General features: G+C 41.5%; 1 protein-coding gene across 1 annotated transcript in view; it reads right to left on the bottom strand.

The window, feature by feature from the left end:
- The window catches only part of GALNT17 (polypeptide N-acetylgalactosaminyltransferase 17), a 425502-nt gene that overhangs the window by 201414 nt on the left and 198711 nt on the right, over positions 1-25377 (bottom strand). The window contains exon 4 of the mRNA XM_070730672.1: positions 15292-15466. Coding sequence (XP_070586773.1) covers positions 15292-15466 — 175 coding nt within the window. The remainder of the gene's footprint in view (positions 1-15291; positions 15467-25377) is intronic.

The raw sequence follows: 25377 nt of genomic DNA, 5'->3' as shown, positions 1-25377 counted from the left end.
TGCCCCAAGTTTCCAGAGAGGGGCGGCATACAAATCCAATAAGTAAGTAAGTAAGTAAGTAAGTAAGTAAGTAAGTAAGTAAGTAAGTAAGTAAGTAAGTAAGTAAATAAATAAATAAATAAATAAATAACACAATATAACTCCAAGTGAATCAAATTTCTGTGAAATCAAACTGTCCACTTAGGAAGCAACACTGATTGACAATCTATTTCACATGCTGTTGTGCACAACTTTGTACAGAACAAAGTATTCAATGAGAATATTTCATTCACTTAGATCTAGGATGTGTTATTTGAGTGTTCCCTTTATTTTTTTGAGCAGTAAATATCCCAAAGATAGAAAACACGGAGCTTTAATGGGTATGCTGAGAGCTTTATGCATAGAAATCACTGGCCTCTATAAAAGTAAAGTGGAGTTAAACCCCAATAAAATAAACTAGTCAGGGAAACAGTATATGGATATTTATTCAGTCTTGGCTTACGTGAAGTCAATAAATCCTTTAACAATTGCACCGGCTTAGACAGCATCAAGGAACTTCACCTTAAAAATCTTGTGAAAAGAGCATGCGATGGTGAGGCAGCTATCTCAAGGTTATTCAAGTACATCTTTCCTTATCCCCATTCAAACGCAGGAAAGATTTCACACCAGCTGACAACAAAGATTGTGGAAGGGAGGGAGATCAATTGAATCCATCAACGGGGATTTTAGGCTGCAATCCGAGGTAGATGCCTGAAGGGAAGTTTGCATTAAGCTCTGTAGGGTTTGCCTTTCAGTAGACCTGGAAAGAAATTAACTGTACATTTGCCAATCTGTATTCCCACTTCTGACGCAGGTTGACTAAAGCATTGCCTGAATGAGAAATTAGCAATGCGAGTGACACAGTTCCAATGTCATGCAAGCTTTCCAAATTTGGATGCTGCTCCTGACATTTAAATGCAAACACTAATCACGGCCCCTTTATATTCCCATCAGAATCGAGTATAGTATGAGACTAGGAGTTTCTCTTTGAATATCTAACATGCCAGTTTCTAAATGTGGCAATACAATGCCTCGTTTGCTTGTCTTGGAAGGGGGAACAAACATTTCCCCCCCCCCAAAAAAAAAGATAGAAAAATCACTGCATTGTAATAGCAAAGCAATAGCATTTAGGGTTATATACTGCCCCATAGTGCAATGTAGAAGCATTATTTGCATGTTGCGTATTGCAATTTACTGCATACTGCATGTATCCTCAAGATTTTTATTAATATTGATTGTTTCTTCATTGTTTATTTGACTCCTATGACAATCATTAAATGTTGTATCTCATAATTCTTGACAAATGTATATTTTTTTAATGTACACTGAGAGCATATGCACCAAAAACAAATTCCTTGTGTGTCCAATCACACTTGCCAATAAAGAATTCTCTCGGTATACAATATATTGCCTGTTATTGACCTGAGAAGGATGGAAGGATGGAGTCAACTTTGAGCTGGTCAGGATTGAACTCCAGGCTGTGGACAGAGTTTGCCCACAATACTGGACTTTAACCATTGTGCCACCAAGGTTATTTATTGGACTTTTATGTAGCCCCTCTCCGAGGACTCTGGGCGGCTTACAACATATGAAATAACAATATATAACATTGTGAATCCAATTAATAACTAACAACCTAAAAACCCAAAGACCATAAAAAGACTCATACCCATTCAGTCCACTAATTGGCATAACTTTTATTGGCCAGAGGGGGAAAGTCTGCCCCAAGCTTGGCGACATAAATGAGTCTTGAGATTCTTACAGAAGGCAAGGATGGTGGTGGCAGTACGAATCTCCAGGGGAAACTGATTCCAGAGGGCCGGAGCTGCCACAGAGAAGGCTCTTCCCCTAGGCCCTGCCAAGCGACATTGTCTAGTTGACAGGACCTGGAGAAGGCTGACTCTGTGGGACCTGACCGGTCGCTGGGACTCATGCAGCAGAAGGCGGTCCCCTAAGTATTCCGGTCTAATGACATATAGGGCTTTATGGGTCATAACCAGGGATGGGCTACTGCCCGGGTAGGTGGGGGAGGCACAGTGGGGTAGCAAAATTGAGCTCCACCCCAGAGCACCCAATTTGCACTGAAAGATGTTGAAAGAAAATGCAGGGTGTCCTGCATAAACCACGCGCACAGTGTGGTAGTAAAAATTTTGCTAGCCCTTCACTGGTCATAACCAACACTTTATGTCAGTAACACAGTCTTATCTCTATCCATTGTGCTCCATCTTTATCTATTGAGGCATAGTGGTGCAGTGGTTAGAGTGTAGTAAAGCAGGCTATTTCTGCTTACTGCCAGCTGCCTACAATTTGGCAGTTCAAATCTCACCAAGCTCAATAGCATTATAGCATTAGTGACTAAGTGACTTTGGATCGGTCATTCTTTCTCTCTCTCTCAGCCCAACCCAGCTCAAATGGTTGTTGATGTGTAGAATATAGTAGTAGTAGTAGTAGTAGTAGTAGGAGGAGGAGGAGGAGGAGGAAGGGAGGGAGGGAGGGAGGGAGGGAGGGAGGAAGGAAGGAAGGAAGGAAGGTGTATTAGGTATGTTCCCAGCCTTGAGTTATTTGTAAAAACAACAAAGATGGGATTCATATAAAATAAAGTAATAATAAAAAATTTAAATGGGATCAAAGGGTTCCTTAGATAACTTGGTCCCATGCCATAAAGGACTTTAAAAGTGTGACTGACACCTTAAATTACACCCATAAGCAAATTGGAACTCAATGTTCCAAAGGTGTTACATGTGAAACCCTAGGGGCACCCAACACTGCTTATACCACTGCATTTTGTACTAGCTGCAGCTTCTGACTGTTCTTTTTAAGGCTACCCCTATGTACAAGCACAAGGATGTTGATACTCTAGAAAGAGTACAGAGGGGAGCAACGAAAATGATTAGGGGACTGAAGGCTAAAACATATGAAGAACGGTTGCAGGAACTGGGCATGGCTAGTTTAATGAAAAGAAGGACTAGTGGAGACATGATAGCAGTGTTCCAATATCTCAGGGGCTGCCACAAATAAGGAGTCAGCCTATTCTCCAAAGCACCTGAGGGTAGAACAAGAAGCAATGGATGGAAACTAAACAAGGAGAGAAGCAACTTAGAACTAAGGAAAAAATTCTTGACAGTTAGAACAATTAATCAGTGGAACAGCTTGCCTCCAGAAGTTGTGAATGCTCCAACACTGGAATTTTTTAAGAAATTGAATATCCATTGGTCTGAAGTGCTATAATATTTCCTGCCTAGGCTGGAAACTGGAAGACCTCCAAGGTGCCTTCCAATTCTGTTGTTGTTTTTGTTGTTTTGTTATTACAACTGACTCCAAGATTTCTTTTATTAAACAAGACAACTATTAGATGAGCTTTTCTGCTGTATATATATAACACTGAAATGCTCTGAAGAATGAGCAACCCAAGAGGGATAACAGCATTTAAGCTTGACCTATAGATGCCAGGGTTGAAAAGATGCCTTTGGAACTTATCTTATCTAAGAGCCAGGATGGCACAGGGGTTAGAGTGCAGCACTGCAGGTTACTTCAGCTAACTGCTAGCTGTAGTTCAGCAGTTCAAATCTCACCATCGGCTCAAGGTTGACTCAGCCTTCCATCCTTCTAAGATGGGTAAAATGAGGACCCAGATTGTTGGCGGCAATATGCTGATTCTGTAAACTGCTTAGAGAGGGCTCTAAAAGCACTATGTAAGGGTAAATGCTTTGGGGTTCATTGTTCAAAAGGAAACACCCATAGACCCATTTGAAATCCATTCCCTCCCCCCCCATCTGTTTTGCAGATATTCTTCAATTTTCCTCCTGAGAGCAATAGCTTCTTCTTTCTGTGGCACAGAATGAATTGTGCATTAGGCTCTCCTGTCACATCTGTATCAAGCAGAAAGTAGAAGAGAAACAATCTTTATTCCTAAAAAATAAAATCGAGTTTACCATGAGAGGAGGAAGAAACGGAAAAACCTATTAATTCTCAACCCTTTGAAAGAACAGAATTTAACTCTGCCAATACTCTTCGATAGATATCTCTCTGGTGTAAAAGTAGCTTTTAAGAAGAGGAGTTTAAAGTGTTGGTTTTTTTTTTAAAGTAACCATGGTTAATTGGTTTCCTCCTGCTTTTAGAGTTGGCTAAGATAAAAAGCAAAGCCCTACTCAGCCATACAAAATTTGGGATAACCTAGACCCAGTCCCTCCATTCCAGGACAGGCTGCTTCACAAAGAAAAATAAGGAGAAATGTTGAATGAATGAATGAATGAGTGAGTGAGTGAGTGAGTGAGTGCGTGCGTGCGTGCGTGCGTGCTTGCGTTCGTTCGTTCGTTCGTTCGTTCGTTCATTCATTCATTCATTCATTCATTTATTTATTTATTTATTAGATTTGTACGCCTCCCCTCTCTGTAGACTCGGGGCAGCTCACAGCATACAATAAACAATTCATGACAAGTCTAATAGATTTTAAAAAACATTTAAAAACCCCATTATTAAACCAGACATACACACAGACATACCATACATAAATTGTATAGGCCCGGGGGAGAGGGGGAGAAATGTCTCAATTCCCCCATGCCTGATGGCAGAGGTGAGTTTTAAGGAGTTTACAAAAGGCAAGGAGGGTGGGGGCAGTTCTTATCTCCGGGGGGAGCTGGTTCCAGAGAGTCGGGGCCGCCACAGAGAAGGCTCTTCCACTGGGACCCGCCAGATGACATTGTTTAGTCGACGGGACCCAGAGAAGGCCAACTCTGTGGGACCTAATCGGTCACTGGGATTCGTGCGGCAGAAGGCGGTCCCGGAGATATTCTGGTCTGATGCCATGAAGGGCTTTATAGGTCATAACCAACACTTTGAATTGTGACCGGAAATTGATCGGCAACCAATGCAGACTGCGGAGTGTTGGTGTAACATGGGCATACCTGGGGCAGCTGCATTCTGCACGATCTGAAATTTCCAAACACTTTTCAAAGGTAGCCCCATGTAGAGAGCATTACAGTCGAATTTCGAGGTGATGAGGGCATGAGTGACTGTGAGCAGTGACTCCCGGTCCAGGTAGGGCCGCGGCTGGTGCATCAGGCGAACCTGGGCAAACGTCCCCCTTGCCACAGCTGAAAGATGGTTCTCTAATGTGAGCTTAGAAAGCTTAGTACCACGTCTCTTAAACATGACCTAAGCATAGCCCATAAAATCATTTGCTACAATGTCCTTCCTGTCAACGACTACTTCAGCTTCAACCACAACAACACATGAGCACACAACAGATACAAAACTTAATGTAAACCGCTCTAAATACGACTGCAGGAAATACGATTTTAGTAACCGAGCAGTTGATGCATGGAACTCACTACCAGACTCTGTAGTATCATCACCTAATCCCAAAAACTTTACCCTTAGACTATCCACTGTTGACCTCTCCCGATTCCTAAGATGTCAATAAGGGGTGTGCATAAGTGCACCAGAATGTCTTCCATCCCCTGTCCTAATGTTTCTTTTTTACTAGTATCATTTATATAAATATTATATTTTTGTATACCACCAATACGTACTTGAATTAATTAATGATGTAGATCATTCATTTATTTATTTATTTTTTTTTATTTATTTATTTATCCATTGATTAATTAATTAATTAATTAATTGATGGATAAATAAATAAATAAATAAATAAATGAATGAATGAATGAATGAATGATCTACATCAGTCTTGCTACCTCACCACATAATGTCTTTCAAATGAGGTTAATAAAAATGAAGATCATTTATTACAGTCTTAGGAGAAAGGAAGAGATGTCCACATGGCAAGTCAATGCAAATTATTTTGTAGGGGAAGGAGTAGAAGACGTTAGGGCAGGAGTTAAAAGAATGATCAGCCTAGAATCCTTATATAACCACAAGCAAACTAAGTGTACCACCCCATACTGTTGACTCTTATTTAACCCCAAGCAGGTATTAATTTTGAGTAATAAATTAGCTCAATGATTAATGACAGGCATGAAAGATCAGGGTCACACCTGGAAGGCCAATTAAATTGATTTATTACTAACCATGCCTATGCACAAGAATCTTCTCAACTAACAGCTAGCACCTGCTTGCACTTAAATAATGTGATTCAAAGGGAAATGGACTAAGTATAGTCCATATAGTCCATATGCTCAGGAAGATAAATTTATCTCAGCATCTACTGTTGTCCTACTATCACAGCACCATTGAGAGTGTCCTGACATACGGCATTCTAGCTTGGTATGGGAGCAGCTCTGTAGCGAACAAAAAAGCTCTACAGAGAATTATTAAAACTGCCCAGAACGTTATTGGGTTCCAGCTACCTGCCCTGGACGACATCTTCACATCTCGTTGTTCTACGAAGGTGCATACCGTTCTCAAAGACTCTTCTCATCCTGCTTACAATCTCTTTGAACTGTTGCCTTCTGGCAGAAGATACAGAACAACTAGAACTCGGACCACACATTTCCTGAATAGTTTTTATCCCAAAGCTATATTCGCACTTAACAACGAACTAAAGGGTCACCATCAGTGAACTGTTGGACAATATTACTCGGTTTGTCATATACTGTAGATGGTTGAGTGGTTCAGGTTGGGGAATTTGTAGTGGGTGGGACATTTTATTCTATTTTTTATTCTATTTTTTATTTGATTTTTAAATTTACCTATTCTGATTTTATGTATGGTGGAACTGGTCTCTGGGTGTCACACGACTTTCGTTGCCAATGACAATTCATTGTTTTGACAATGACAATAAATTTTTATTATTATTATTATTATTACTATTATTATTATTATTATTATTATTATTATTATTATTATTATTATAGGGATTCTAGGCTGATCTCTCTTTTGACTCTGCCCCCGGGTTTTGCCTCGGCCTTCTCCCACACATTTTCAACTATTGGTATTTAGTACCTGTGTAGGAGGTTGGTAAACCACTTAGTTAGAATATTGACAAGATAGTCCTTAGGTGATATGAGAGGAAAAAGCTCCATGTGACCTTGCCATCCATGTCACTCACTAAACCTGGCCGTCTCTGACCTATTAGTGAACTCCATATAATAAAATGAAACTTAAATTGCTTAAGACTTTCTACTATTTCTGACACCTAGGCTGAAACGAAGCATGCCTTTAGCTAGAAAATTGGAAAACACCAGCAACTTAATTAAAACTACGAAAATTCCCTCAAGTTATGAAAATCTTTCGCACACACAATAGGCTTCCTCCAAGTGCAAATCTATCACCTAAGGTCAACACCTGGACTCACAAAAGGAAAAAACCCTGCAGGGTGAGAAATTCTTCTCTACTGGACGCTACATATTTTGGGATGGGTGGGAATGGACTACATTCACACATTTCTACAACAGAAGATGAAACTCCCCCAAAGATTAAAATTGCCCCCACCCTCCTTGCCTTTCGTAAGCTGCTTAAAACCCACCTCTGTGATCAGGCATGGGGGAATTGAGACCCTCTTCCCCCTAGGCCTTTACAATTCTATGCATGGTATGTATGTATGTACGTGGGTTTTTTTAATTAATGGGTTTTTAATTGTTTCTAACATCAGACTACTATTGTACACTGCTTTATTGTTGCTGTTAGCCGCCCCGAGTCTCCAGAGAGGGGCGGCATACAAATCTAATAAGTAAGTAAGTAAGTAAGTAAGTAAGTAAGTAAGTAAGTAAGTAAGTAAGTAAGTAAGTAAGTAAGTAAGTAAGTAAGTAAGTAAACAAACAAACAAACAAACAAACAAACAAACAAACAAATAAATGTGGACCGAACTTTTCTTTTAAATTTGGCCACCTTCAATTGCTAAGCTGTTTTGCTGTCAAATAAATCTCACCTCTGCTTCAAGCAATTGTCCTTTTTTGTTTGAAAACCTGGCTCAGAATGACTCACAACTTCTTCTAATAGTTGCTTCCTTATTTAGTTCTGCCTTTAAACCAGTCTTCCGTATTGGTGAGTGCCTGGACAATTCCAAGCAATTTTCTTGACAACATTTTTGGAAGTGATTGCCAAGTGTTTGTCTTCTTCTTATGATTGAGAGATAGGAGTTGGCTCAAGTCACTAAGATGACTTTGTGTCCAAGATAGGATTACAACTCGCAGCCTAGTGCTTTTAACCACTACACCAAAATGGGCCCTCTACTATTAATTACTAGGAGTTACAGGTTGCTTCATTCAAACCCTTAACTAAAATCTAAACAGTTTAAATACTTCAATACTATGCATTGTATAAGAAAAAAATATAAGCCCCAAATCAATATGTTAATCAATAGCCAATAACAGCAGCAGCTTCCTCTCATTGACTAGGAAGAATATTCTCACAGTAGTAAAGTCCATCCTTGTTACTGTTGTGGTTAGCTCTGGCCCAGCTCCTGCCCCAAGGACTGTGGATGTGGGGGAGACATCCACATGCTACAGGCCTGTTTTGCCCCCGGTGGAATCTGCTGATGAAGGCTCCTCTGACCAAGAAGACATGAGTGACAGGGAGGAGAGTGTGGCAGACAGCTCAGAAGGAGATCAATTATCTAGCTCCTCCTTGGATTCAGAACAAGAGTTAATGATACAGCCACGCATGCGGAGAGCGATGCATAGGCAACAACAACTGAGAGATTATTATCAAAGAAAATGAGGCCACCTGTGGTTGGGTGGGGCTATGGTAATTAGTGAGGCTGCTATAAATACTGTGGAGTGTTGGTGTGACATGGGCATATCTGGGAAATCCCATGATTGCTCTCGCAGCTGCATTCTGCACGAGGTGATGAGGGCATGAGTGACTGTGAGCAGTGACTCCCGGTCCAGGTAGGGCCGCAACTGGTGCACCAGGCGAACACCTCCCTCGCCACAGCTGAAAGATGGTTCTCTAATGTTAGCTGTGGATCGAGGAGGGCCCCCAAGTTGCGGACCCTCTCTGAGGGGGTCAGTAATCCCCCGAGGGTAATGGACGGACAGATGGAATTGTCCCTCTGCTGCTGCTTGAAAAAATGCCCTCATGCCTGCCCTGGATTTATACTTACCTTTCTTCCTTTGCCTGAAGCACAGTTGATCAGCTCCTCAGCTGTGTTTTGGGCTGATTATAGATATTGAACATATGCAGAAGTAGAATTGTACAAGGGAACACATGCATGTATATGAGCTCTGCTTGCACACAGACACAAAACATTGCGATACGAATCGGTGGCGAAAGTAATTGGAACCCCTGCACCTTTCTTGACAGTTAGAACAATTAATCAGTGGTTGCTCCAACACTTTTAAAAAGAGAGTGGCCAGCCAATTGTCTGAAATGTTACAGAGTTTGGGCTAGATGTTGCAAGGGGTTGGGCTAGAAGACCTCCAAGTTCTCTTCCAACTCTGTTATTCTGGTATAGTGGCATGTGACACTTATATGCTTCTCCCTTATCTATCTTCTTTCCAAAACAGTGAAATATAAATGTTTGGGGCCAAAGGCACCTTTGGAATGTTGAGTCAAGTGTGGGTGTTCTTGCAAAATGGTTGCCATGGTGTTTGTGCCCAGGAATAGAATGATATTTAAGAGGTAACCTGATGTGTAACTACAGTGGTACCTCTACCTAAGAACACCTCTACTTAATAACTTTTCTAGATAAGAACCAGGTGTTCAAGATTTTTTTGCCTCTTCTTAAGAACCATTTTCAACTTAAGAAACTGAGCCTGGCAAAATTTTCCAGGAAATTTGAGAGCAGCACGAAGGCCCAGCCAGTTTCCTGTCATTCCCCCTGGGTTTCCCTCTCTGGCGCAGTGTACGGGAGGCAGTCCCGTGCAGGGTGTATGGGAGGTGCGTGCTCCTCCTAGCCACCTCAGGGTCCCTCTTTTTTTTTTAAGCCTTAAAGTTTTGGATTTTTTTTATTCCTCTCCCCTCACCTTCTTCCTTCAGCAGCGACTGTCCTCCTCCTCTTCTTCCTCCTACTCCCCCCACCCAAATTCTGAGCTTTTATTTCCTTCCTAATGGTTTTGCACACATTATTTGCTTTTACGTTGATTCTATGGGAAAAATTGCTTCTACTTACAAACTTTTCTAATTAAGAACTTGGTCACAGAACGAATTAAGTTCTTAAGTAGAGGTACCACTGAATTTGGTGCTCCCTAAAAGCATAAGGTATCCAATTTCTCCTTGATCCCTTATTAAATAGGATGGCACATTGCTGGGTGCAGGTGGTTGGACCCAATACTCGGACTTACAAACCTTGCTTCAGAAACAAGCAAGGAGTTTTGAATCACTTTTTCTTGTGTGCCAACTAAAACCTTTCCTAGAACAGGAGCACAAACTAAAATACAGTGGTACCTCATGATACGAACTTAATTGGTTCCAGGAGGAGGTTCGTAAGGTGAAAAGTTCGTAAGACGAAACAATGTTTCTCATAGGAATCAATGTAAAAGCAAATAGTGTGTGCAAATCCTTCAGGAAAATCCCAAACTTTAGAAGGGAGGCGAACAGAGGGCAGGGAGGAGCAGCTAAAGGGGGCGGGTGGAAGAAGCAAGGCTAGGCTAAAGGGTGAGTGGGAGGGAAGAAAGGCAAGGGGGGCACCCTTTTCTTTCTTCAAAAGACACTCTTTCAGTGCCTCTGCAAGCACGCTGTTCTCTGCAAAGTCTTTCCCCTTCCAAGCTGCCCCTCCCTTTTCTTTCTTCAAAAGACACCCTTTCAGTGCCTGCAAGCATGCTGTTCTCTTACTTTTGTTAATGCAAAGTCTTTCCCCCTCCAAGCCGCCCCTCCCTTTTCTTTCTTCAAAAAAGGGGAAAAAAAGAAACCCCTTCATCCCAGCAGCAGTGGCTTGGGTTTGTAAGGTGAAAATAGTTTGGAAGAAGAGGCAAAAAAATCTTAAACACCGGGTTCGTATCTTGAAAAGTTCGTTAGAAGAGGCGTTCGTAAGATGAGGTACCACTGTACAGAATTACAGAGTAGTAGGGGACTTTGGAGATCTTCTAGTCTAATCCCTGTTTAAACAGGAGACCCTGTACCATTTAGAACAAATAACTGGCCAATCTCTTCTTATATAATAACGTCCAGTGATGGATCGCCCACCACTTCTAGAGGCAAGCTGTTCCACTGATTAATTGTTCTTACTGCCAGCAGATGTCTCCTTAGTTCAAGGAAGGATCTCTCCTTAATAAGCTTCCACACATTACTTCTTGTCTTATCCTCAGATGCTTTGGAGAATTAGCTGAGTCCCACTTCTGGGACAGTTCCTCAAATATTGAAAATCTGCTACTCTTCACTAGACTAGACACACTGAATTCCTGTAATCATGCATTGAATGCCTTAACCTCTAGCCTCCTAATAATCTTAGTTGTTCTTCTTTGCATTCTTTCTAGATTCTCAATGTCTTATTTTTATAACATGGCAACCAAAATTGGATGCAGTGTTTCAAGTGTGGTCTTACCAATGCAGTTTAAACAGTACTAACGTTTTGTGAGATCTTGATACTTGACGTCAGATGTTGTGGTGCGATTTTGGAATGATGAGATTTGTATGATATTGTCAACAAAAATTACAATTTTGGCAGCACTGTAGGTTGCCATAGATGGTACTGGGCTGTTCTAATTTGAAAGTTAAAAGCTCAATTTCATCTTTAAAAACCTCAAATGATGGAGCACCTTTTTCTGTTTCATTGATTAATTGATATGTTATGGTAAGATGGGTGGATAGATGGATGGATGGAGATAGATGGATAATGGATGGATGGATGGATGGGTAGGTAGGTAGGGAGAAGGGGGGAGAGTTCTCACTGTCAGGAAATTTCTCTCCTTGGTAAATTTCCATCCATTTTTTAGTTAGTTAATTAGTTAGTTAGTTAGTTAGTTGGGTAGATAGTTGGTTGGTTGGTTGGTTGGTTGGTTGGTTGGTTGGTTGGTTGGTTGGTTGGTTGGTTGGTTGGATGGATGGTTGGTTGGTTGGTTGGTTGGTTGGTTGGTTAGTTAGTTAGTTAGTTAGTTAGTTAGTTAGTTAGTTAGTTCAATACATAATGAAGGTTATAGAGGATATAGTAGTAAAATATATCAAAGAAAGAAGAGAAGAGAATAATAATTATAATAATAATTTATTAGACTTGTATGCTGCCCCTCTCCGAAGATTCGGAGGAATAAAATATATCAATGAAAGAATAGAAGAAAAGATATAGGAGATATAGGAGAGACAATATAGTGAGACAAAAGATATAGGAGAGACAATTTTGTCCTGCCTTCTGGTTCTTTGGAGAATAGGTTCTCCCCCTCTTCTTTATGACAGCCCCTTAGATATTGAAACACTGCTATCATGTTATCACCTAATCCTTCTTTTCATTAAACTACACGTACCCAATTCTTGCAACCATTCTTCCTATGTTTCAGCCTTCAGTCCAGTGAAGAGAAACAACACAACGTTTCCAGAATATCTATTCTTGGAAGCTGCATTTCTTTCCCAGCCCCATATGCTTCATTATAAAATTGCTGTATAAAAAGAAAGAGGGGAGGGGAGTCCAACTTTGTCTTGATCAATATGCAACTTTTTTTTAGGTCAGGCACAGTGACTTGCTTCCATTTCAATTGCCGCTTCCTTTCTGTCTCCTATTTCAGTCAGCTGCACACTCTTCCTCTAACAGCTTCTCTGAAAATGCTGGGATTCTCAGCTCTTGCATTTACACGTTTTATGACTTGTCATAGTGAAATAATCTAAATAGCCAGGAAACCTATGATGGGCTTTAGATGAAAGCTTAAGGGGGGAGATGAAGGCTTTCTATTCAGAATCCTTGAACAGCTTTGTCAATGTCACTTTTGTGCCATTCTTAAAGCCTCTCATTTGATTCATCGTAGGCCAACTTTTGAAAGATGTTGCATTTGAAATTCTCAAAATACAGAAGAAGCTATGTCTAGCTTCAAAAGTGTAATTTTTTCTTTCTTTCAGAGTCAAGTTATTCTCAGAGTCTGCCAATATTATTATTGGGTGCGTCTAGTTTAATGAAAGGAAGGACCAGGGATGTCATGATAGCAGTCTTATAATATCCCACAAAGAAGAGTGGGTCAACCTATTCTCCAAAGCACCTGAAGGCAGGACAAGAAGCAATGGGTGGAAACTAATCAAGGAGAGATGCAGGAAAAATTTCCTGACAATCAGAATAATCAACCAGTGGAATGATTTGCCTCTAGAAGTTTTGGGTGCTCCAGTGCTGGAGGTCTTTTTCAGAAGAGATTGGACAACTGTTTCCTGCTTAAGCAGAGAGTTGGTCTAGAAGACCTCCAAGGCCCCTTCAATATCTTCTCTTCTCTTCTCTTCTCTTCTCCCCTTCCCTTCCCTTCCCTCCCCTATTCTATTCTATTCTATTTTATTCTATTCTATTCTATTCTATTCTATTCTTCTGCAATTGCTCTGTATACAAAGGTTTTCCATATTTGTTCCTACAGGGGTATGGAGGTGTAACTCCATTGCCACTACTGCTTCTTTTGATGGGATGTTTTTTTATTAACTGACTGGGTGCAGCTTTGAATTTGCTAGATGCAAAGTTATTTGAGGAAGATGGACAGTCTTTAAACATGAAGATATAAAATGTTGCTCTCAAAGAACTTTCTTTCAAGTGTGCCAAGGTAGCTAATATCTCCCACTGAAAATAACAGAATAATAAAATAACAGAGTTGGAAGGGACCTTGGAGGTCTTCTGGTCCAACCTCCAGCTCAGACAAGGAACCCTATACCAGTTTCCATAGCAAGATTTCAGAAGTGGTTTGCCATTGCTTGTTTTCTATATCACCCTTCAAAGGCATGAACTGAACAAAACAAAACAACAGAGTTGGAAGGAACCCTACAGACCTCCTAGTTCAAAACTCCCTATACCATTTCAGTCAAATGGTTGTCCAATCTCTTCTTAAAAATATCCAGGATTGGAGCATTCACAACATCTGGAGGCAAATTGTTCCATTGATCAATTGCTCTAACTGTCAAGAAATTTCTGTTTAGTTCTGGGTTGGTTCCCTCCTTGATTAATTTCTGTCCATTTCTTCTTATCCTGCCCTCGGGTGCTTTGAGGAATAGCTTTTTTTTTTGGCAATCCCTAACATATTGGAACATTGCTCTAATTCCTTTCATTAAACTAGACATATCCAGTTCATTCTATGTCCAATCCCCTAACCATCTTTGTTGCTCTTCTCTGCACTCTTTCTATAGTCTCAACATCTTTTTTTTATATACAGTATATTGTGGCAGTCTAAACTGGATGCAGTATTCCAAGTGTGGTCTTACCAAATTGTAAACATTGGGGTTTTTTTTTTTTGCTTTTGCTTTCTTTTCTCTTTTGTGAAATATTGCTCATTGGCAAGTCTTATGAGCAGAGAAGCCAAAACATAAAAACAAGTAAACGGGCTGTACAGCAAGTAACCTTTTGTCAAGATATTATCTGTTGTGGTTAGCTCTGGCCCAGCTCCTGCCCCAAGGAATGTGCAGGTGGATGTGGGGGAGACATCCACATGCTGCAGGCCTGTTTTGCTCCCAGTGGAATCTGCCGACGAAGTCTCCTCTGACCAAGGAGGCCTGAGTGACAGGGAGGAGGAGAGTTTGGCAGACAGCCCAGGAGGAGATCAATCATCTGTATCATCTCTGGATTCTGAACAAGAATTAATGACACATCCACGCATGCATAGAGTGATGCATAGGAAGCAACAACTAAAGGATTATTACAAAAGTAAATGAGGCCACCTGTGGTTGGGTGGGGCTGATGTAATTAGTGCTGCTGCTATAAATAGCAGCGTGTGGGTTTGGCCGTTGTGCAGAATTATCTGATCATTGTGTTTCATGAATGTCTTGCTGACTCCGGCCTTTGTTTGTTGACTTTTCACCACTTTGAAAGCAAAGTGTGTTTCACTTTGTGGAAGAAGAAGGGCTGTGACTTTCTTCACAGCTGCAAGCTCAGTACTTACGAACTGATAAGGGACTTGTACAAACTACAGGTTGTTTTGGGACGAGTGCTCTTTGCAATACAAAAAGAGTGCTTAGTTTATTTTGAATTTTGTGATAAAGAACATTGTTTTGAATTTTCAAACGTGTGTGTGTCTGAAATTTGTACCTTTGAATTTTTGGGAGGCATCCTGCCAGAGAGTCCGGCAGAACATTATCTGGTCACATTTCAAAGGTGGTCTGCAATTTTTTCCCCTTTTTTGTCCCTTTTGATTATATAAAAAAATAATTAATTGTGGGGAAAAGATGAGGTACTTCTGTTGAACCAAAAACAGCCCAGCTGAAGGCAAGATGAGTAGAAATGAGATAAGGGTGAAGAATTAAAACAGCACATCTTACATGGTCACCTACCAGCCTGCGGTGAATTCCACATGAGCATCAAAGAAGCCCGTGATCTGCCCAGAGGCCACTTTCCAGCCTTCAATGCGAGCTCGGATCAAACCTTCTCTTTTCTGATTTCGGACTACCTTCACCAGGCCTGGATATCTCTTGTTGACATATTCTTCCAGGGGTGCCTTCAATTCTTCTAGAAGGAGAAGGGAAAACAATGAACAAATGCACAAAGCTTGAGTGCCTAGATGAAAATATGTAGCCAAAGAACTTCTCCATCTTCTGTTTTTTGAGGTGCTCCAAATCCACTATGATAGCAATAGAACTTACTTACTCACTCACTCACTCACTCACTCACTCACTCACTCACTCACTCACTCACTCATTCATTCATTTACTCATTTATTTAGTCATTTAGCCATTTATTTAGTCACTTAGTCATTTATTTAGTCATTTATGCTTTCTTTCTTTCTTTCTTTCTTTCTTTCTGCTTTTATTTATTTATTTGTTCACTCATTTATTCATTCATTCATTCACTCATTTACTCATTCATTCACTCATTCACTTGATTTCTATGTCGCCCTTCTCCGCAGACTCAGGGCAGCTCACAACAGAAGAAAATACAAAAAAACATGTAAGAAATCTAACTTAAAAATATAGTCTAAAACAATGTTTCCCAGACTTGGCAACTTGAAGATATCCGAACTTCAACTCCCAGAATTCCCCAGCCAGCATTCGCTTGCTGGGGAATTCTGGGAATTGAAGTCCAAATATCTTCAATTTGCCAAGGCTGGGAAACACTGGTCTAAAACCCCAATTCTTAAAACCAGCCATCCACATTTCATCCCATCATACATTTTAAATTCAGTCGTCAGCCAGGTTAGATGTTAAAACTCAATGGTCTCAAACCTGTCGGCAAAGGTAGATTGTCAGTACCTTGCAGAAGGCCAGGAGGGTGGGGGCAATGTGGATCTCTGGGGAGAGTTGATTACAGGTCCAACTCTATGGGACCTGACCAGCCACTGGGATACATGAGACAGAAGATGTTCACGTAAGTCTGATGCCATGTAGGGCTTTATAGGTCATAAACAAAACTTTAAATTGTGTTCGGAGACCAATTGGCAGCCAATGCAGCTCTTGGAGTGCTGGAGAGACATGGGCATATCTTGGGAGGCCCATGACAGCTCCAATACCCATTCTGTGATCCAATACTGGATCATAGCCCCTTCGGAATCGGGCTGCGGAAGTGGTGTGTGCGTGTGTATGCTTGCTCACATGTCTGAAGGTGCATGCATTTGTGACAATGGTTCACACACATGTAGATTTATTTATAGAAACATAGAAACATAGAATCTATGTAGATTTATTTATTTATATTTATTTATTGTTAGAGTTGAAAGGGACCATGCAGGTCATCAAGTCCAACCCCCTGCCTGAGCAGGAATCCTAAAGCACCCCAGCCAAATGGAAGTCCAATCTCCTCTTGAAAGTGTCCAGAGTTGGGGAGTTCACAACCTCCGCAGGCAGGTTGTTCCACTGGTTGATCGCTCTGACCGTCAGGAAGTTCTTCCTTACTTCTAGGTTGAATCTCTCCTTGGTCAGCTTCCAGCCATTGTTCCTTGTCTGGCCCTCTGGTGCTCTGGAGAATAGAATGGCACCCTCCTCTCTTTGGCAACCCCTCATATACCTGTATACAGCTATCATGTCCCCTCTGCCCCTCCTTTTCTCAAGGCTATCCATGCCCAGTTCCCACAATCTCTCTTCGTAAGTCTTGGTTTCAAGTTCCCTAATCATTTTGGTTGCTCTTTTCTGCACCTTCTCCAGAGTTTCAATGTCTCTTTTGAAGTGTGGTGACCAGAACTGGATGCAGTACTCCAGATGTGGTCTGACCAGGGCATCGTAGAGTGGCATTAGTACTTCCCTGGTCTTGGAGTGTATCCCCCTGTTGACGCAGCTTAGGATAGATGCTCACATTTATCCCCTCTCCTCACTCCTATCCCGCTGCCACCACCTTCCCCAGTCCACTGAGACTCTCTAAAGTGAGGTATAGATCTTAGGAAAGAAAAAGTTTGGTTAACTCCACATTTCCCATGACTTGTTAGATGAGATGGATTTGGCTTAGCTTTATGTTTTATTACCACACCAGGTAACATTATCAGTGCATTGATGATGCTACCTAGTTTGTAATGAAATGTCTGCAAGAAAACCACAAAGCTCAGAGAGCACTCGGAGAGCACTAAGGATCTCACAACAAATTTAGATGCTTTGATACATATTTTTACAAGGCTGACATTCACCCATTTTAAAACTATTTCTATTTTATTCAAAAAAGTTAAACTATAGAAACATAGAAGATTGACAGCAGAAAAAGACCTCATGGTCCATCTAGTCTGCCCTTATACTATTTCTTGTATTTTATCTTAGGATGGATATATGTTTATCCCAGGCATGTTTAAATTCAGTGACTGTGGATTTACCAACCGCATCTGCTGGAAGTTTGTTCCAAGCATCTACTACTCTTTCAGTAAAATCATATTTTCTCACGTTGCTTTTGATCTTTCCCCCAACTAACCTCAGATTGTGCCCCCTTGTTCTTATGTTCACTTTCCTATTAAAAACACTTCTCTCCTGAACCTTATTTAACCCTCCTTGCCTTTCGTAAACTTCTTAAAACCCACCTCTGCCACCAGGCATGGGGGAATTGAGACATCTCCCCTTGCCTATGTAGTTTTATGTATGGTATGTTTGTGTGTATGCTTTTTAGATAATGGGATTTTTAGGCTTTTAATGTTAAATTGTTATTTTAGACTTTTAATATTAGATTTGTTATTGTATATTGTTTTATCACTGTTGTGAGCCGCCCCGAGTCTGCGGAGAGGGGCAGCATACTAATCTAAATAATAATAATAGTAATAATAATAATAATAATAATAATAATAATAATAATAATAATAATAAATGTTTTGATCATGTCCCCCCTTTCCCTTCTCTCCTCCAGACTATAAAGATTGAGTTCATTAAGTCTTTCCTGATAAGTTTTATGCTTAAGACCTTCCACCATTTTTGTAGCCCGTCTTTGGACCTGTTCAATTTTATCAATATCTTTTTGTAGATGAGGTCTCCAGAACTGAACACAGTACTCCAAAAAGTACCAAAACATTAAAAAGAACAAGCAATGAATTTCTTCTCTTTTTTTATCTACCCATCTGCCCCACCACCACCCCAACAATCCAAAAATCTCAGGATGCTGCAAGCAGTGGCCAGGAGCTACTGTCTAATGATTTAGACATCACATCAAATCCAATTTAATGGCACCAAGGTCTATTTATGATTTCTAGTTCTGGTTAGTTGCCCAGTGACATGCTTTGCTGATCTTGGACATACCATAGTTGGGAGCACTAATTCGATGAGAGCACACTAGCTGTACTGAAATTTCTGAAATAAATTGAAATGTCATCTTCTTACAGGATTTGGACATCAATTCAGAAACACGTGAAGGCAACGAGGTAGAATACAGATAGCAACTTACAACACTCGGGTGGAAAAAACTAACACAGTGGTTGGTCAAAAAGCTAAATAAACAGGTAACCCCATTTGACACTAAAGTGAAAAGGATTTAACCTATCCATACAGTATGTCGGATTAGTTAAAATTAATATTAATATTAATATATTATATTAATATATAATAGCTACAAAATATTCCACCATACTGCACACTAATATGGAATGACATTTCTTGAACCTAGTAAAAGTGTCATTGTGTTCCAATGTCAAGGATTTGATGAGCTGTTCATGACCAATAACAATAGCGATTTCTGGTTGATTTCACAGCAAGAACGGCTGGGAAATAGTGGCGCTCCATCTAGCTTCGTGAAATCCAACTGGCAACTGCTGTTGGGAGACCCAAAGGGGTCAAAGCCGCCTTGGAGGGGTGGTGAAGAAAGGAGAGGTGCTTCATCAACCACAATTTCCTTGTTGGGTCTGAAAAAAACTCTTCTGAATGGCCATTTTTGGCAAGTCACAAGCTGTGACAACCAGGACAATAACAAATTTTTAAAAATCAATAGCAATAGCACTTGGACACCACTTTATAGTGCTTTACAGCCCTCTCTAAGTGGTTTACAGAGGCAGCATATTGCCCTCAATAATCTGGATCCTCACTTACCCATCTTGGAAGGCTGGAAGGCTGAGTCAATCTTGAGCCTGGTGAGATTTGATTTGCCAAACTACCAGCAGCCAGTGATCAGCACTGTAGTACTGCACTCTAACCACTGTGCCACTGCAGCTCATATACCTGAATTGGCATCACAGCAATTGCAATCAAGTTGCCACATGGATCAAAACGTGGTTTTCATTCAATAACTTGAAAAGATGTTTATAATTTGAGAGTGCATATAAATCAATGGAAGCTGTTGTTCCAGGCATTCTATTCTTTTCATTCCTTCGACTTTCTCTACTTGTTGCCTACTTTTATCCAATTTTTTTGTCTTCCTGAAGCTACTAGTTGCAAAGGTGGTTTTTCGAAAGGCAACCAGACTTTCTTTGATTTTCTTTGAAGATGTTTTGCTTCTCATCCAAGAAGCTTCTTCAATTGTGACATGAAGCTTTTGGGTGAGAAGTGAAACATCCTCAAGGAAAAACAAAGAAAGTCCAGCTGCCTTTTTTATTTATTTATTGTTAGAGTGGAAAGCTATCATGAAGGCCACCGAGTTCAACCCCCTGCCTAAGCAGGAACCCTATAGTACACCAGTCAAGTGGCAGTTCAATCTTCTCTTAAAAATGTCCAGAGAGTTGGAGTTCACAACGTCCGCTGGTATGTTGTTCCATTGGTTGATCGCTCTGACCGTCAGGAAGTTCCTCCTTATCTCCATGTTGAATCTCTCCTTGGTCAGCTTCCAGCCGTTGTTCCTCGTCCGGCCCTCTGGTGCCCTGAAGAATAAAGTGATCCCCTCCTCTCTGTGACATCCCCTCGTATACTTGTAGACTGCTATCATGTCCGCTCTGGCCCTCTTTTTCTCTAGGCTATCCATGCCCAGTTCCCTCAGTCTCTCTTTGTACGTCTTGGTTTCCAATCCCTTAATCATCTTGGTTGCTCTTTTTTGCACCTTCTCCAGAGTTTCAATGTCTCTTTTGAACTGTGGTGACCAGAACTGTATACAGTACTCCAGGTGTGGTCAGACCAGGGCGTAGTAGAGTGGTATTAAGACTTCCCTGGTCCTGGAGTGTATTCCCCTGTTGATGCAGCTTAGGATTGTGTTGGCTTTTTGAGAAGGCACCTATGGGACATCCATGATCTGAATGACTGAGAATCCCCATAGACATGAATCTGTTAGAAGGAAGAAGGATGAACAAGTGGAGAAGGAGAAGTGGAAAGTGAAATAGGAGGAAAAGGGGAAGGAGAAAGGGAAAGAACAAAGGAAATAAATCTCTTGGTTTGGCATTAAATATGCAGGCAATATGATTTCCTAGCCCTCTCTGATCCTTGCCCAAAGGAGAAAAGAAGATCCTCAAATGTTCAGATGAAAAATATGGGAGAAACCACCACAGAATTAGTGACATTTCGATTCACATCATGGCACATAGCCAGCTGCTATAAAGACTGTTCTGAAACCGGAAATAAAAAGTAGAAATGAGATTACTGAAGAAAGACCATTAAAAGGGACTTTTTTTTAATGACTCAGATTCCACCGTCAAGTTAATTTCAGTCCATATTTATGTTCTCCTTTTTCACCTTTCTTCGAATGCTAGGCTCAAGGTCAAAGAATCCTCCAAGTTGAAAGGATTGCATAGGATGGGATAGAAAACATCTCTTCTGAGAATGAGGAAAATTCTTTCAGTTTAACAACTTAACAACTTTAACAACACTGCACTATGTATCATAGTTTGCTTAACCCTGTAGATTAGTAGACATTAAAAAGACAACCTCAAAAGAAATATTAATACCACTCTACTATGCCCTGGCCAGACCACATCTGGAGTATTGCATCCAGTTCTGGTCACCACACTTCAAAAGATACATTGAAACTCTGGAGAAGGTGCAGAAAAGAGCAACCAAAATTATTAGGGGACTCGAAACCAATACTTACGAAGAGAGATTGCAGGAACTGGGCATGGATAGCCTAGAGAAAAGGAGGGCAAGAGGGGACATGATAGCTGGGGTTGCCACAGAGAGGAGGGGGTCATTCTATTTTCCAGAGCACCAGAGGGAACAACGGCTGGAAGCTGACCAAGGAGAGATTTAACCTAGAACTCAGGAAAAACTTCCTGACGGTCAGAGCGATCAACCATTGGAACAACCTGCCAACTTTGGACAGTTTCAAGATGAGATTGGACTGCCACTTGGCTGGGGTGCTTTAGGATTCCTGCTCAGGCAGGTGGTTGGACTTGATGACCTACATGGTCCCTTTCAACTCTAACAATAAATGAATGAATGAATGAATGAATGAACGAACGAACGAACGAACGAACGAACGAATGAACGAACAAACAAACAAACAAACAAACAAACAAATAAATAGTCAATGTCAATTCCTCGGAGTTACAGTACATGGACATGTCAATGTAGTTGTCATGGCAATAACATTGAAATAGTTTGACATTGTCGTGTGTCTGTGTGTCTGTGTGTGTTTGTGTGTGTGTGTGTGTAAGACCGACAGTACACACAAACAAAAAACAAAACATACTGTATACCTCTTCCCTGAGAGGAGGAGAGCCTGTGCTCTAGAGATTAAAACTACTGCTTTACAAGGCAGGCTCTGCAGGTACAAACCTCGATAAGGGTATGTCTAGCTGATGAGAGCATAATAAGCTCGAAATAGATTTATACTAGTCTCCCTTCCTTTTCATTATCAGCAAAAATATATTACACGCACACACACACACACACACACTCTCTCTCACACACACGTAGGTCTTGACATATTCAGGTCTTTTCCCTTGTAAGATTGATAGAATCTTGGTGATGTTTCAACGAGGACATTTCGACGATGAAGTTGTGAATGCTCCAACACTGCAAGTTTTCAGGATGTTGGATAACCATTTGTCTGAAGTGGGGTAGGTTTTCCTGCCTAAGAAGGGAGTTGGATTAGAAGACCTTCCTACTCTGTTGTTGTTTTTGTTGGAAGTGAATTTCCCTCTTTTTGTCCTCACTTTCTTACCTATGAGCTTTAGGGAGTGCTCCCTAAAGCTCATAGGTAAAAAAGTGAGGACAAATAAAGGGAAATATTTCTTCACCCAGAGGGTTGTTGGTTTATGGAATTCACTTCCAGAAAAGGTCGTGACTGATGTCAGCCTGGATAGCTTCAAAGCAGGATTAGACAGATTCATGGATGCCAAGTGTATCAGTGATTGAAACGGATGTCCAAGTGCCACCTCTAGGTTGGTTGAGGCAGGCAGGATTTCCTTGGGTACTATTTGTTGGGGGTCAAGGGAAAGGGAAGGCTTTGCCTTCTCTTTCTGCTCAAGATCCCCATGGACAATTGGTGGGCCACTGTGTGACTCCATGGGCTTTGGCCTGATTCAGCATGGCTCTTCTTATGTTCTTATGTTCTTATGTTCTTATGTTCTTATGTTCTTATGTTCTTATGTTCTTATGTTCTTATGTTCTTATGTTCTTATGTTCTTATGTTCTTATGTTCTTATGTTCTTATGTTCTTATGTTCTTATGTTCTTATGTTCTTATGTTCTTATGTTCTTATGTTCTTATGTTCTTATGTTCTTGATGATGATGATGATGTTAAAAAAGAGTGGGACGGCAATCAACCTAAGTTTGGGCAAACTCCAGGAGACTGTGGAGGACAATGGGTCCTGGTTTGTTGTGGTCCATGAGTCACAAAGCGTTGACATGACTTTTAGCAAACAAACAACAACAAATTCCCCTTTTCTGTTTTATTCTGTCCAAATTGGGGTGGGGAAAACTGATGTGGGATTCATCTTTTCAGAAAACGTACAAGCACACCTCCATTGTGCCATTTCATAAAAATTCAATTAAGTTTCAGTAAACTGAAGAAGAACGAGAGGAAAAGAATCTTATTATAGTCATTTTATGAGAGCCGTCGTCCATAAAAGAAATCTTACTTGCGTGTTTCAAATGAGTTTAATTGACTATTTTGTGAAACCTGAACACATTTTAAAAGGAATAAAATGAGAAATATATAGCAGTCTTCTTCAGAGTTTAGGCGCAATTCCAGCCATTAAAAAAGAGAGGGGGGCACTTGCTTAAATGATGAAGCCTTTTCTCTTCCATTCATCAGATGGGATCTACAACCAGCAGTGGATCAGATTTGGATCAGATGTTCTGTTAACAGCCCAAAACAAGGCAAACACATTTGACATTTTGGAAAAGCTGGGGTGGGCAGATTCACAAAATGGCTGCCATTGGAAAGGAGTCCACTTAGAAAATGGCTGCCATATGGAACTCTATATCCCCATTGATCAGGAGACAAACATTTGGATAGAAGGATATTTTTCACCAACTGAGTAGCAGAAACATTTTGCAAGTTTTACTTGAGTGAAAAATATATATTTCCCCCCTTCACACCATTTCCCATTTACTTTCTACTATCCCAGCAGGGTGACTTCATGAAGACCAGATATACTGCAGATTTGATAAAAATGAAGGGATCCAAAGATGGGCTACAAAAATGGTGGAAGGTCTTAAGCATAAAATATATCAGGAAAGACTTCATGAACTCAATCTGTATAGTCTGGAGGAGAGAAGGGAAAAGGGGACATGATCGATACATTTAAATATGTTAAAGGGTTAAATAAGGTTCAGGAGGGAAGTGTAACTCTGGCCCTGGGCTCAGGTTGCTGCTACTCAATGCCAGGTCGGTGGTAAATAAAGCTCTCCTCATCCGGGATCTGATCCTGGATGAGGAGGCCGACCTGGCTTGTATTACTGAAACCTGGCTGGGCCCAGAGGGAGGTGTTCCTCTCTCTGAAATTTGCCCAGCCGGGTTTCAGATATGGCATCAACCTCGACCCCAGGGAAGGGGGGGAGGAGTGGCTATTATAGCCAGGGAGAGCCTTTGCCTGCGTAGACTCATTGCTCCGGAAATTGCGGGTTGCAAGTCTCTCTTGCTGAAGTTGGACTTAGGGGTTCAGGTGGGCTTATTTCTCACGTACCTGCCTCCCAGCTGCGTGTCAAAAGCCCTGCCTGTGCTACTCGAGGAGGTAGCCGGGTTGGCGGTGGAGTTCCCCAGACTCATTGTCCTGGGGGACTTCAACCTGCTGTCACTCGGCGAAACCTCTGGGCTGGCACAGGAGTTCATGGCCACCATGACAGCCATGGACCTGACTCAAGTAGTACAGGGTCCGACTCATGAGGGAGGGCACGCACCTGACATGGTATTCCTTTCCGAGCAATTGAGTAATGGTCCGAGACTAAGGGGCTTAGAAGCGCTGCCTTTGTCATGGTCAGACCATTTTCTACTACAGCTTGACTTCCTGGCTCCAATCCTTCCCCGCAGGGAGGCGGAACCAATGAAGATGTTCCGCCCCAGACGCCTGATGGACCCAGAGGGCTTTCAGATGGCGCTTGGGGTTATTCCAGAGGCACTCGTCCACAGTTTGGCGGAGTCTCTTGCTGAGGCCTGGAACAGGGCTGCGGCAGGGGCTCTTGATCGGATTGCGCCTTTGCGACCTCTCCGCGGCGCTAGACCCCGTAGAGCTCCATGGTTCAACGAGGAGCTCCGGGAGTTGAAACGCCAAAAGAGACGTCTAGAGAAGCGATAGAGGAAGAGTAGGTCCGAATCCGATCGAACACTTGTAAGAGCTTTTATTAAGACTTACAAAGTGGCGCTCAAGGCGGCAAGATGCGCGTACCATGCAGCCTTGATTGCATCAGCGGAATCCCGCCCGGCCGCTCTGTTTAGGGTGACCCGCTCCCTTCTTAACCAGGGGGGAGCTGGGGAGCCCTTGCAGAGCAGTGCCGAGGATTTTAACACATTTTTCGCTGATAAAGTCGCTCAGATCCGGGCTGATCTTGACTCCAATTGTAATACAGAGTTGATTGACAACGAGTCAGTTGAGGTGAGTGGGGCACGTACTTGTCCACCTGTCTGGGAAGAGTTTGATCTGGTGACACCTGATGAAGTGGACAAGG

The sequence above is a fragment of the Erythrolamprus reginae genome, chromosome 1, assembly GCF_031021105.1.
Source record: "Erythrolamprus reginae isolate rEryReg1 chromosome 1, rEryReg1.hap1, whole genome shotgun sequence".
Taxonomy (NCBI): domain Eukaryota; kingdom Metazoa; phylum Chordata; class Lepidosauria; order Squamata; family Dipsadidae; genus Erythrolamprus; species Erythrolamprus reginae.
This window is presented reverse-complemented; position numbering and strand designations above follow the sequence as displayed.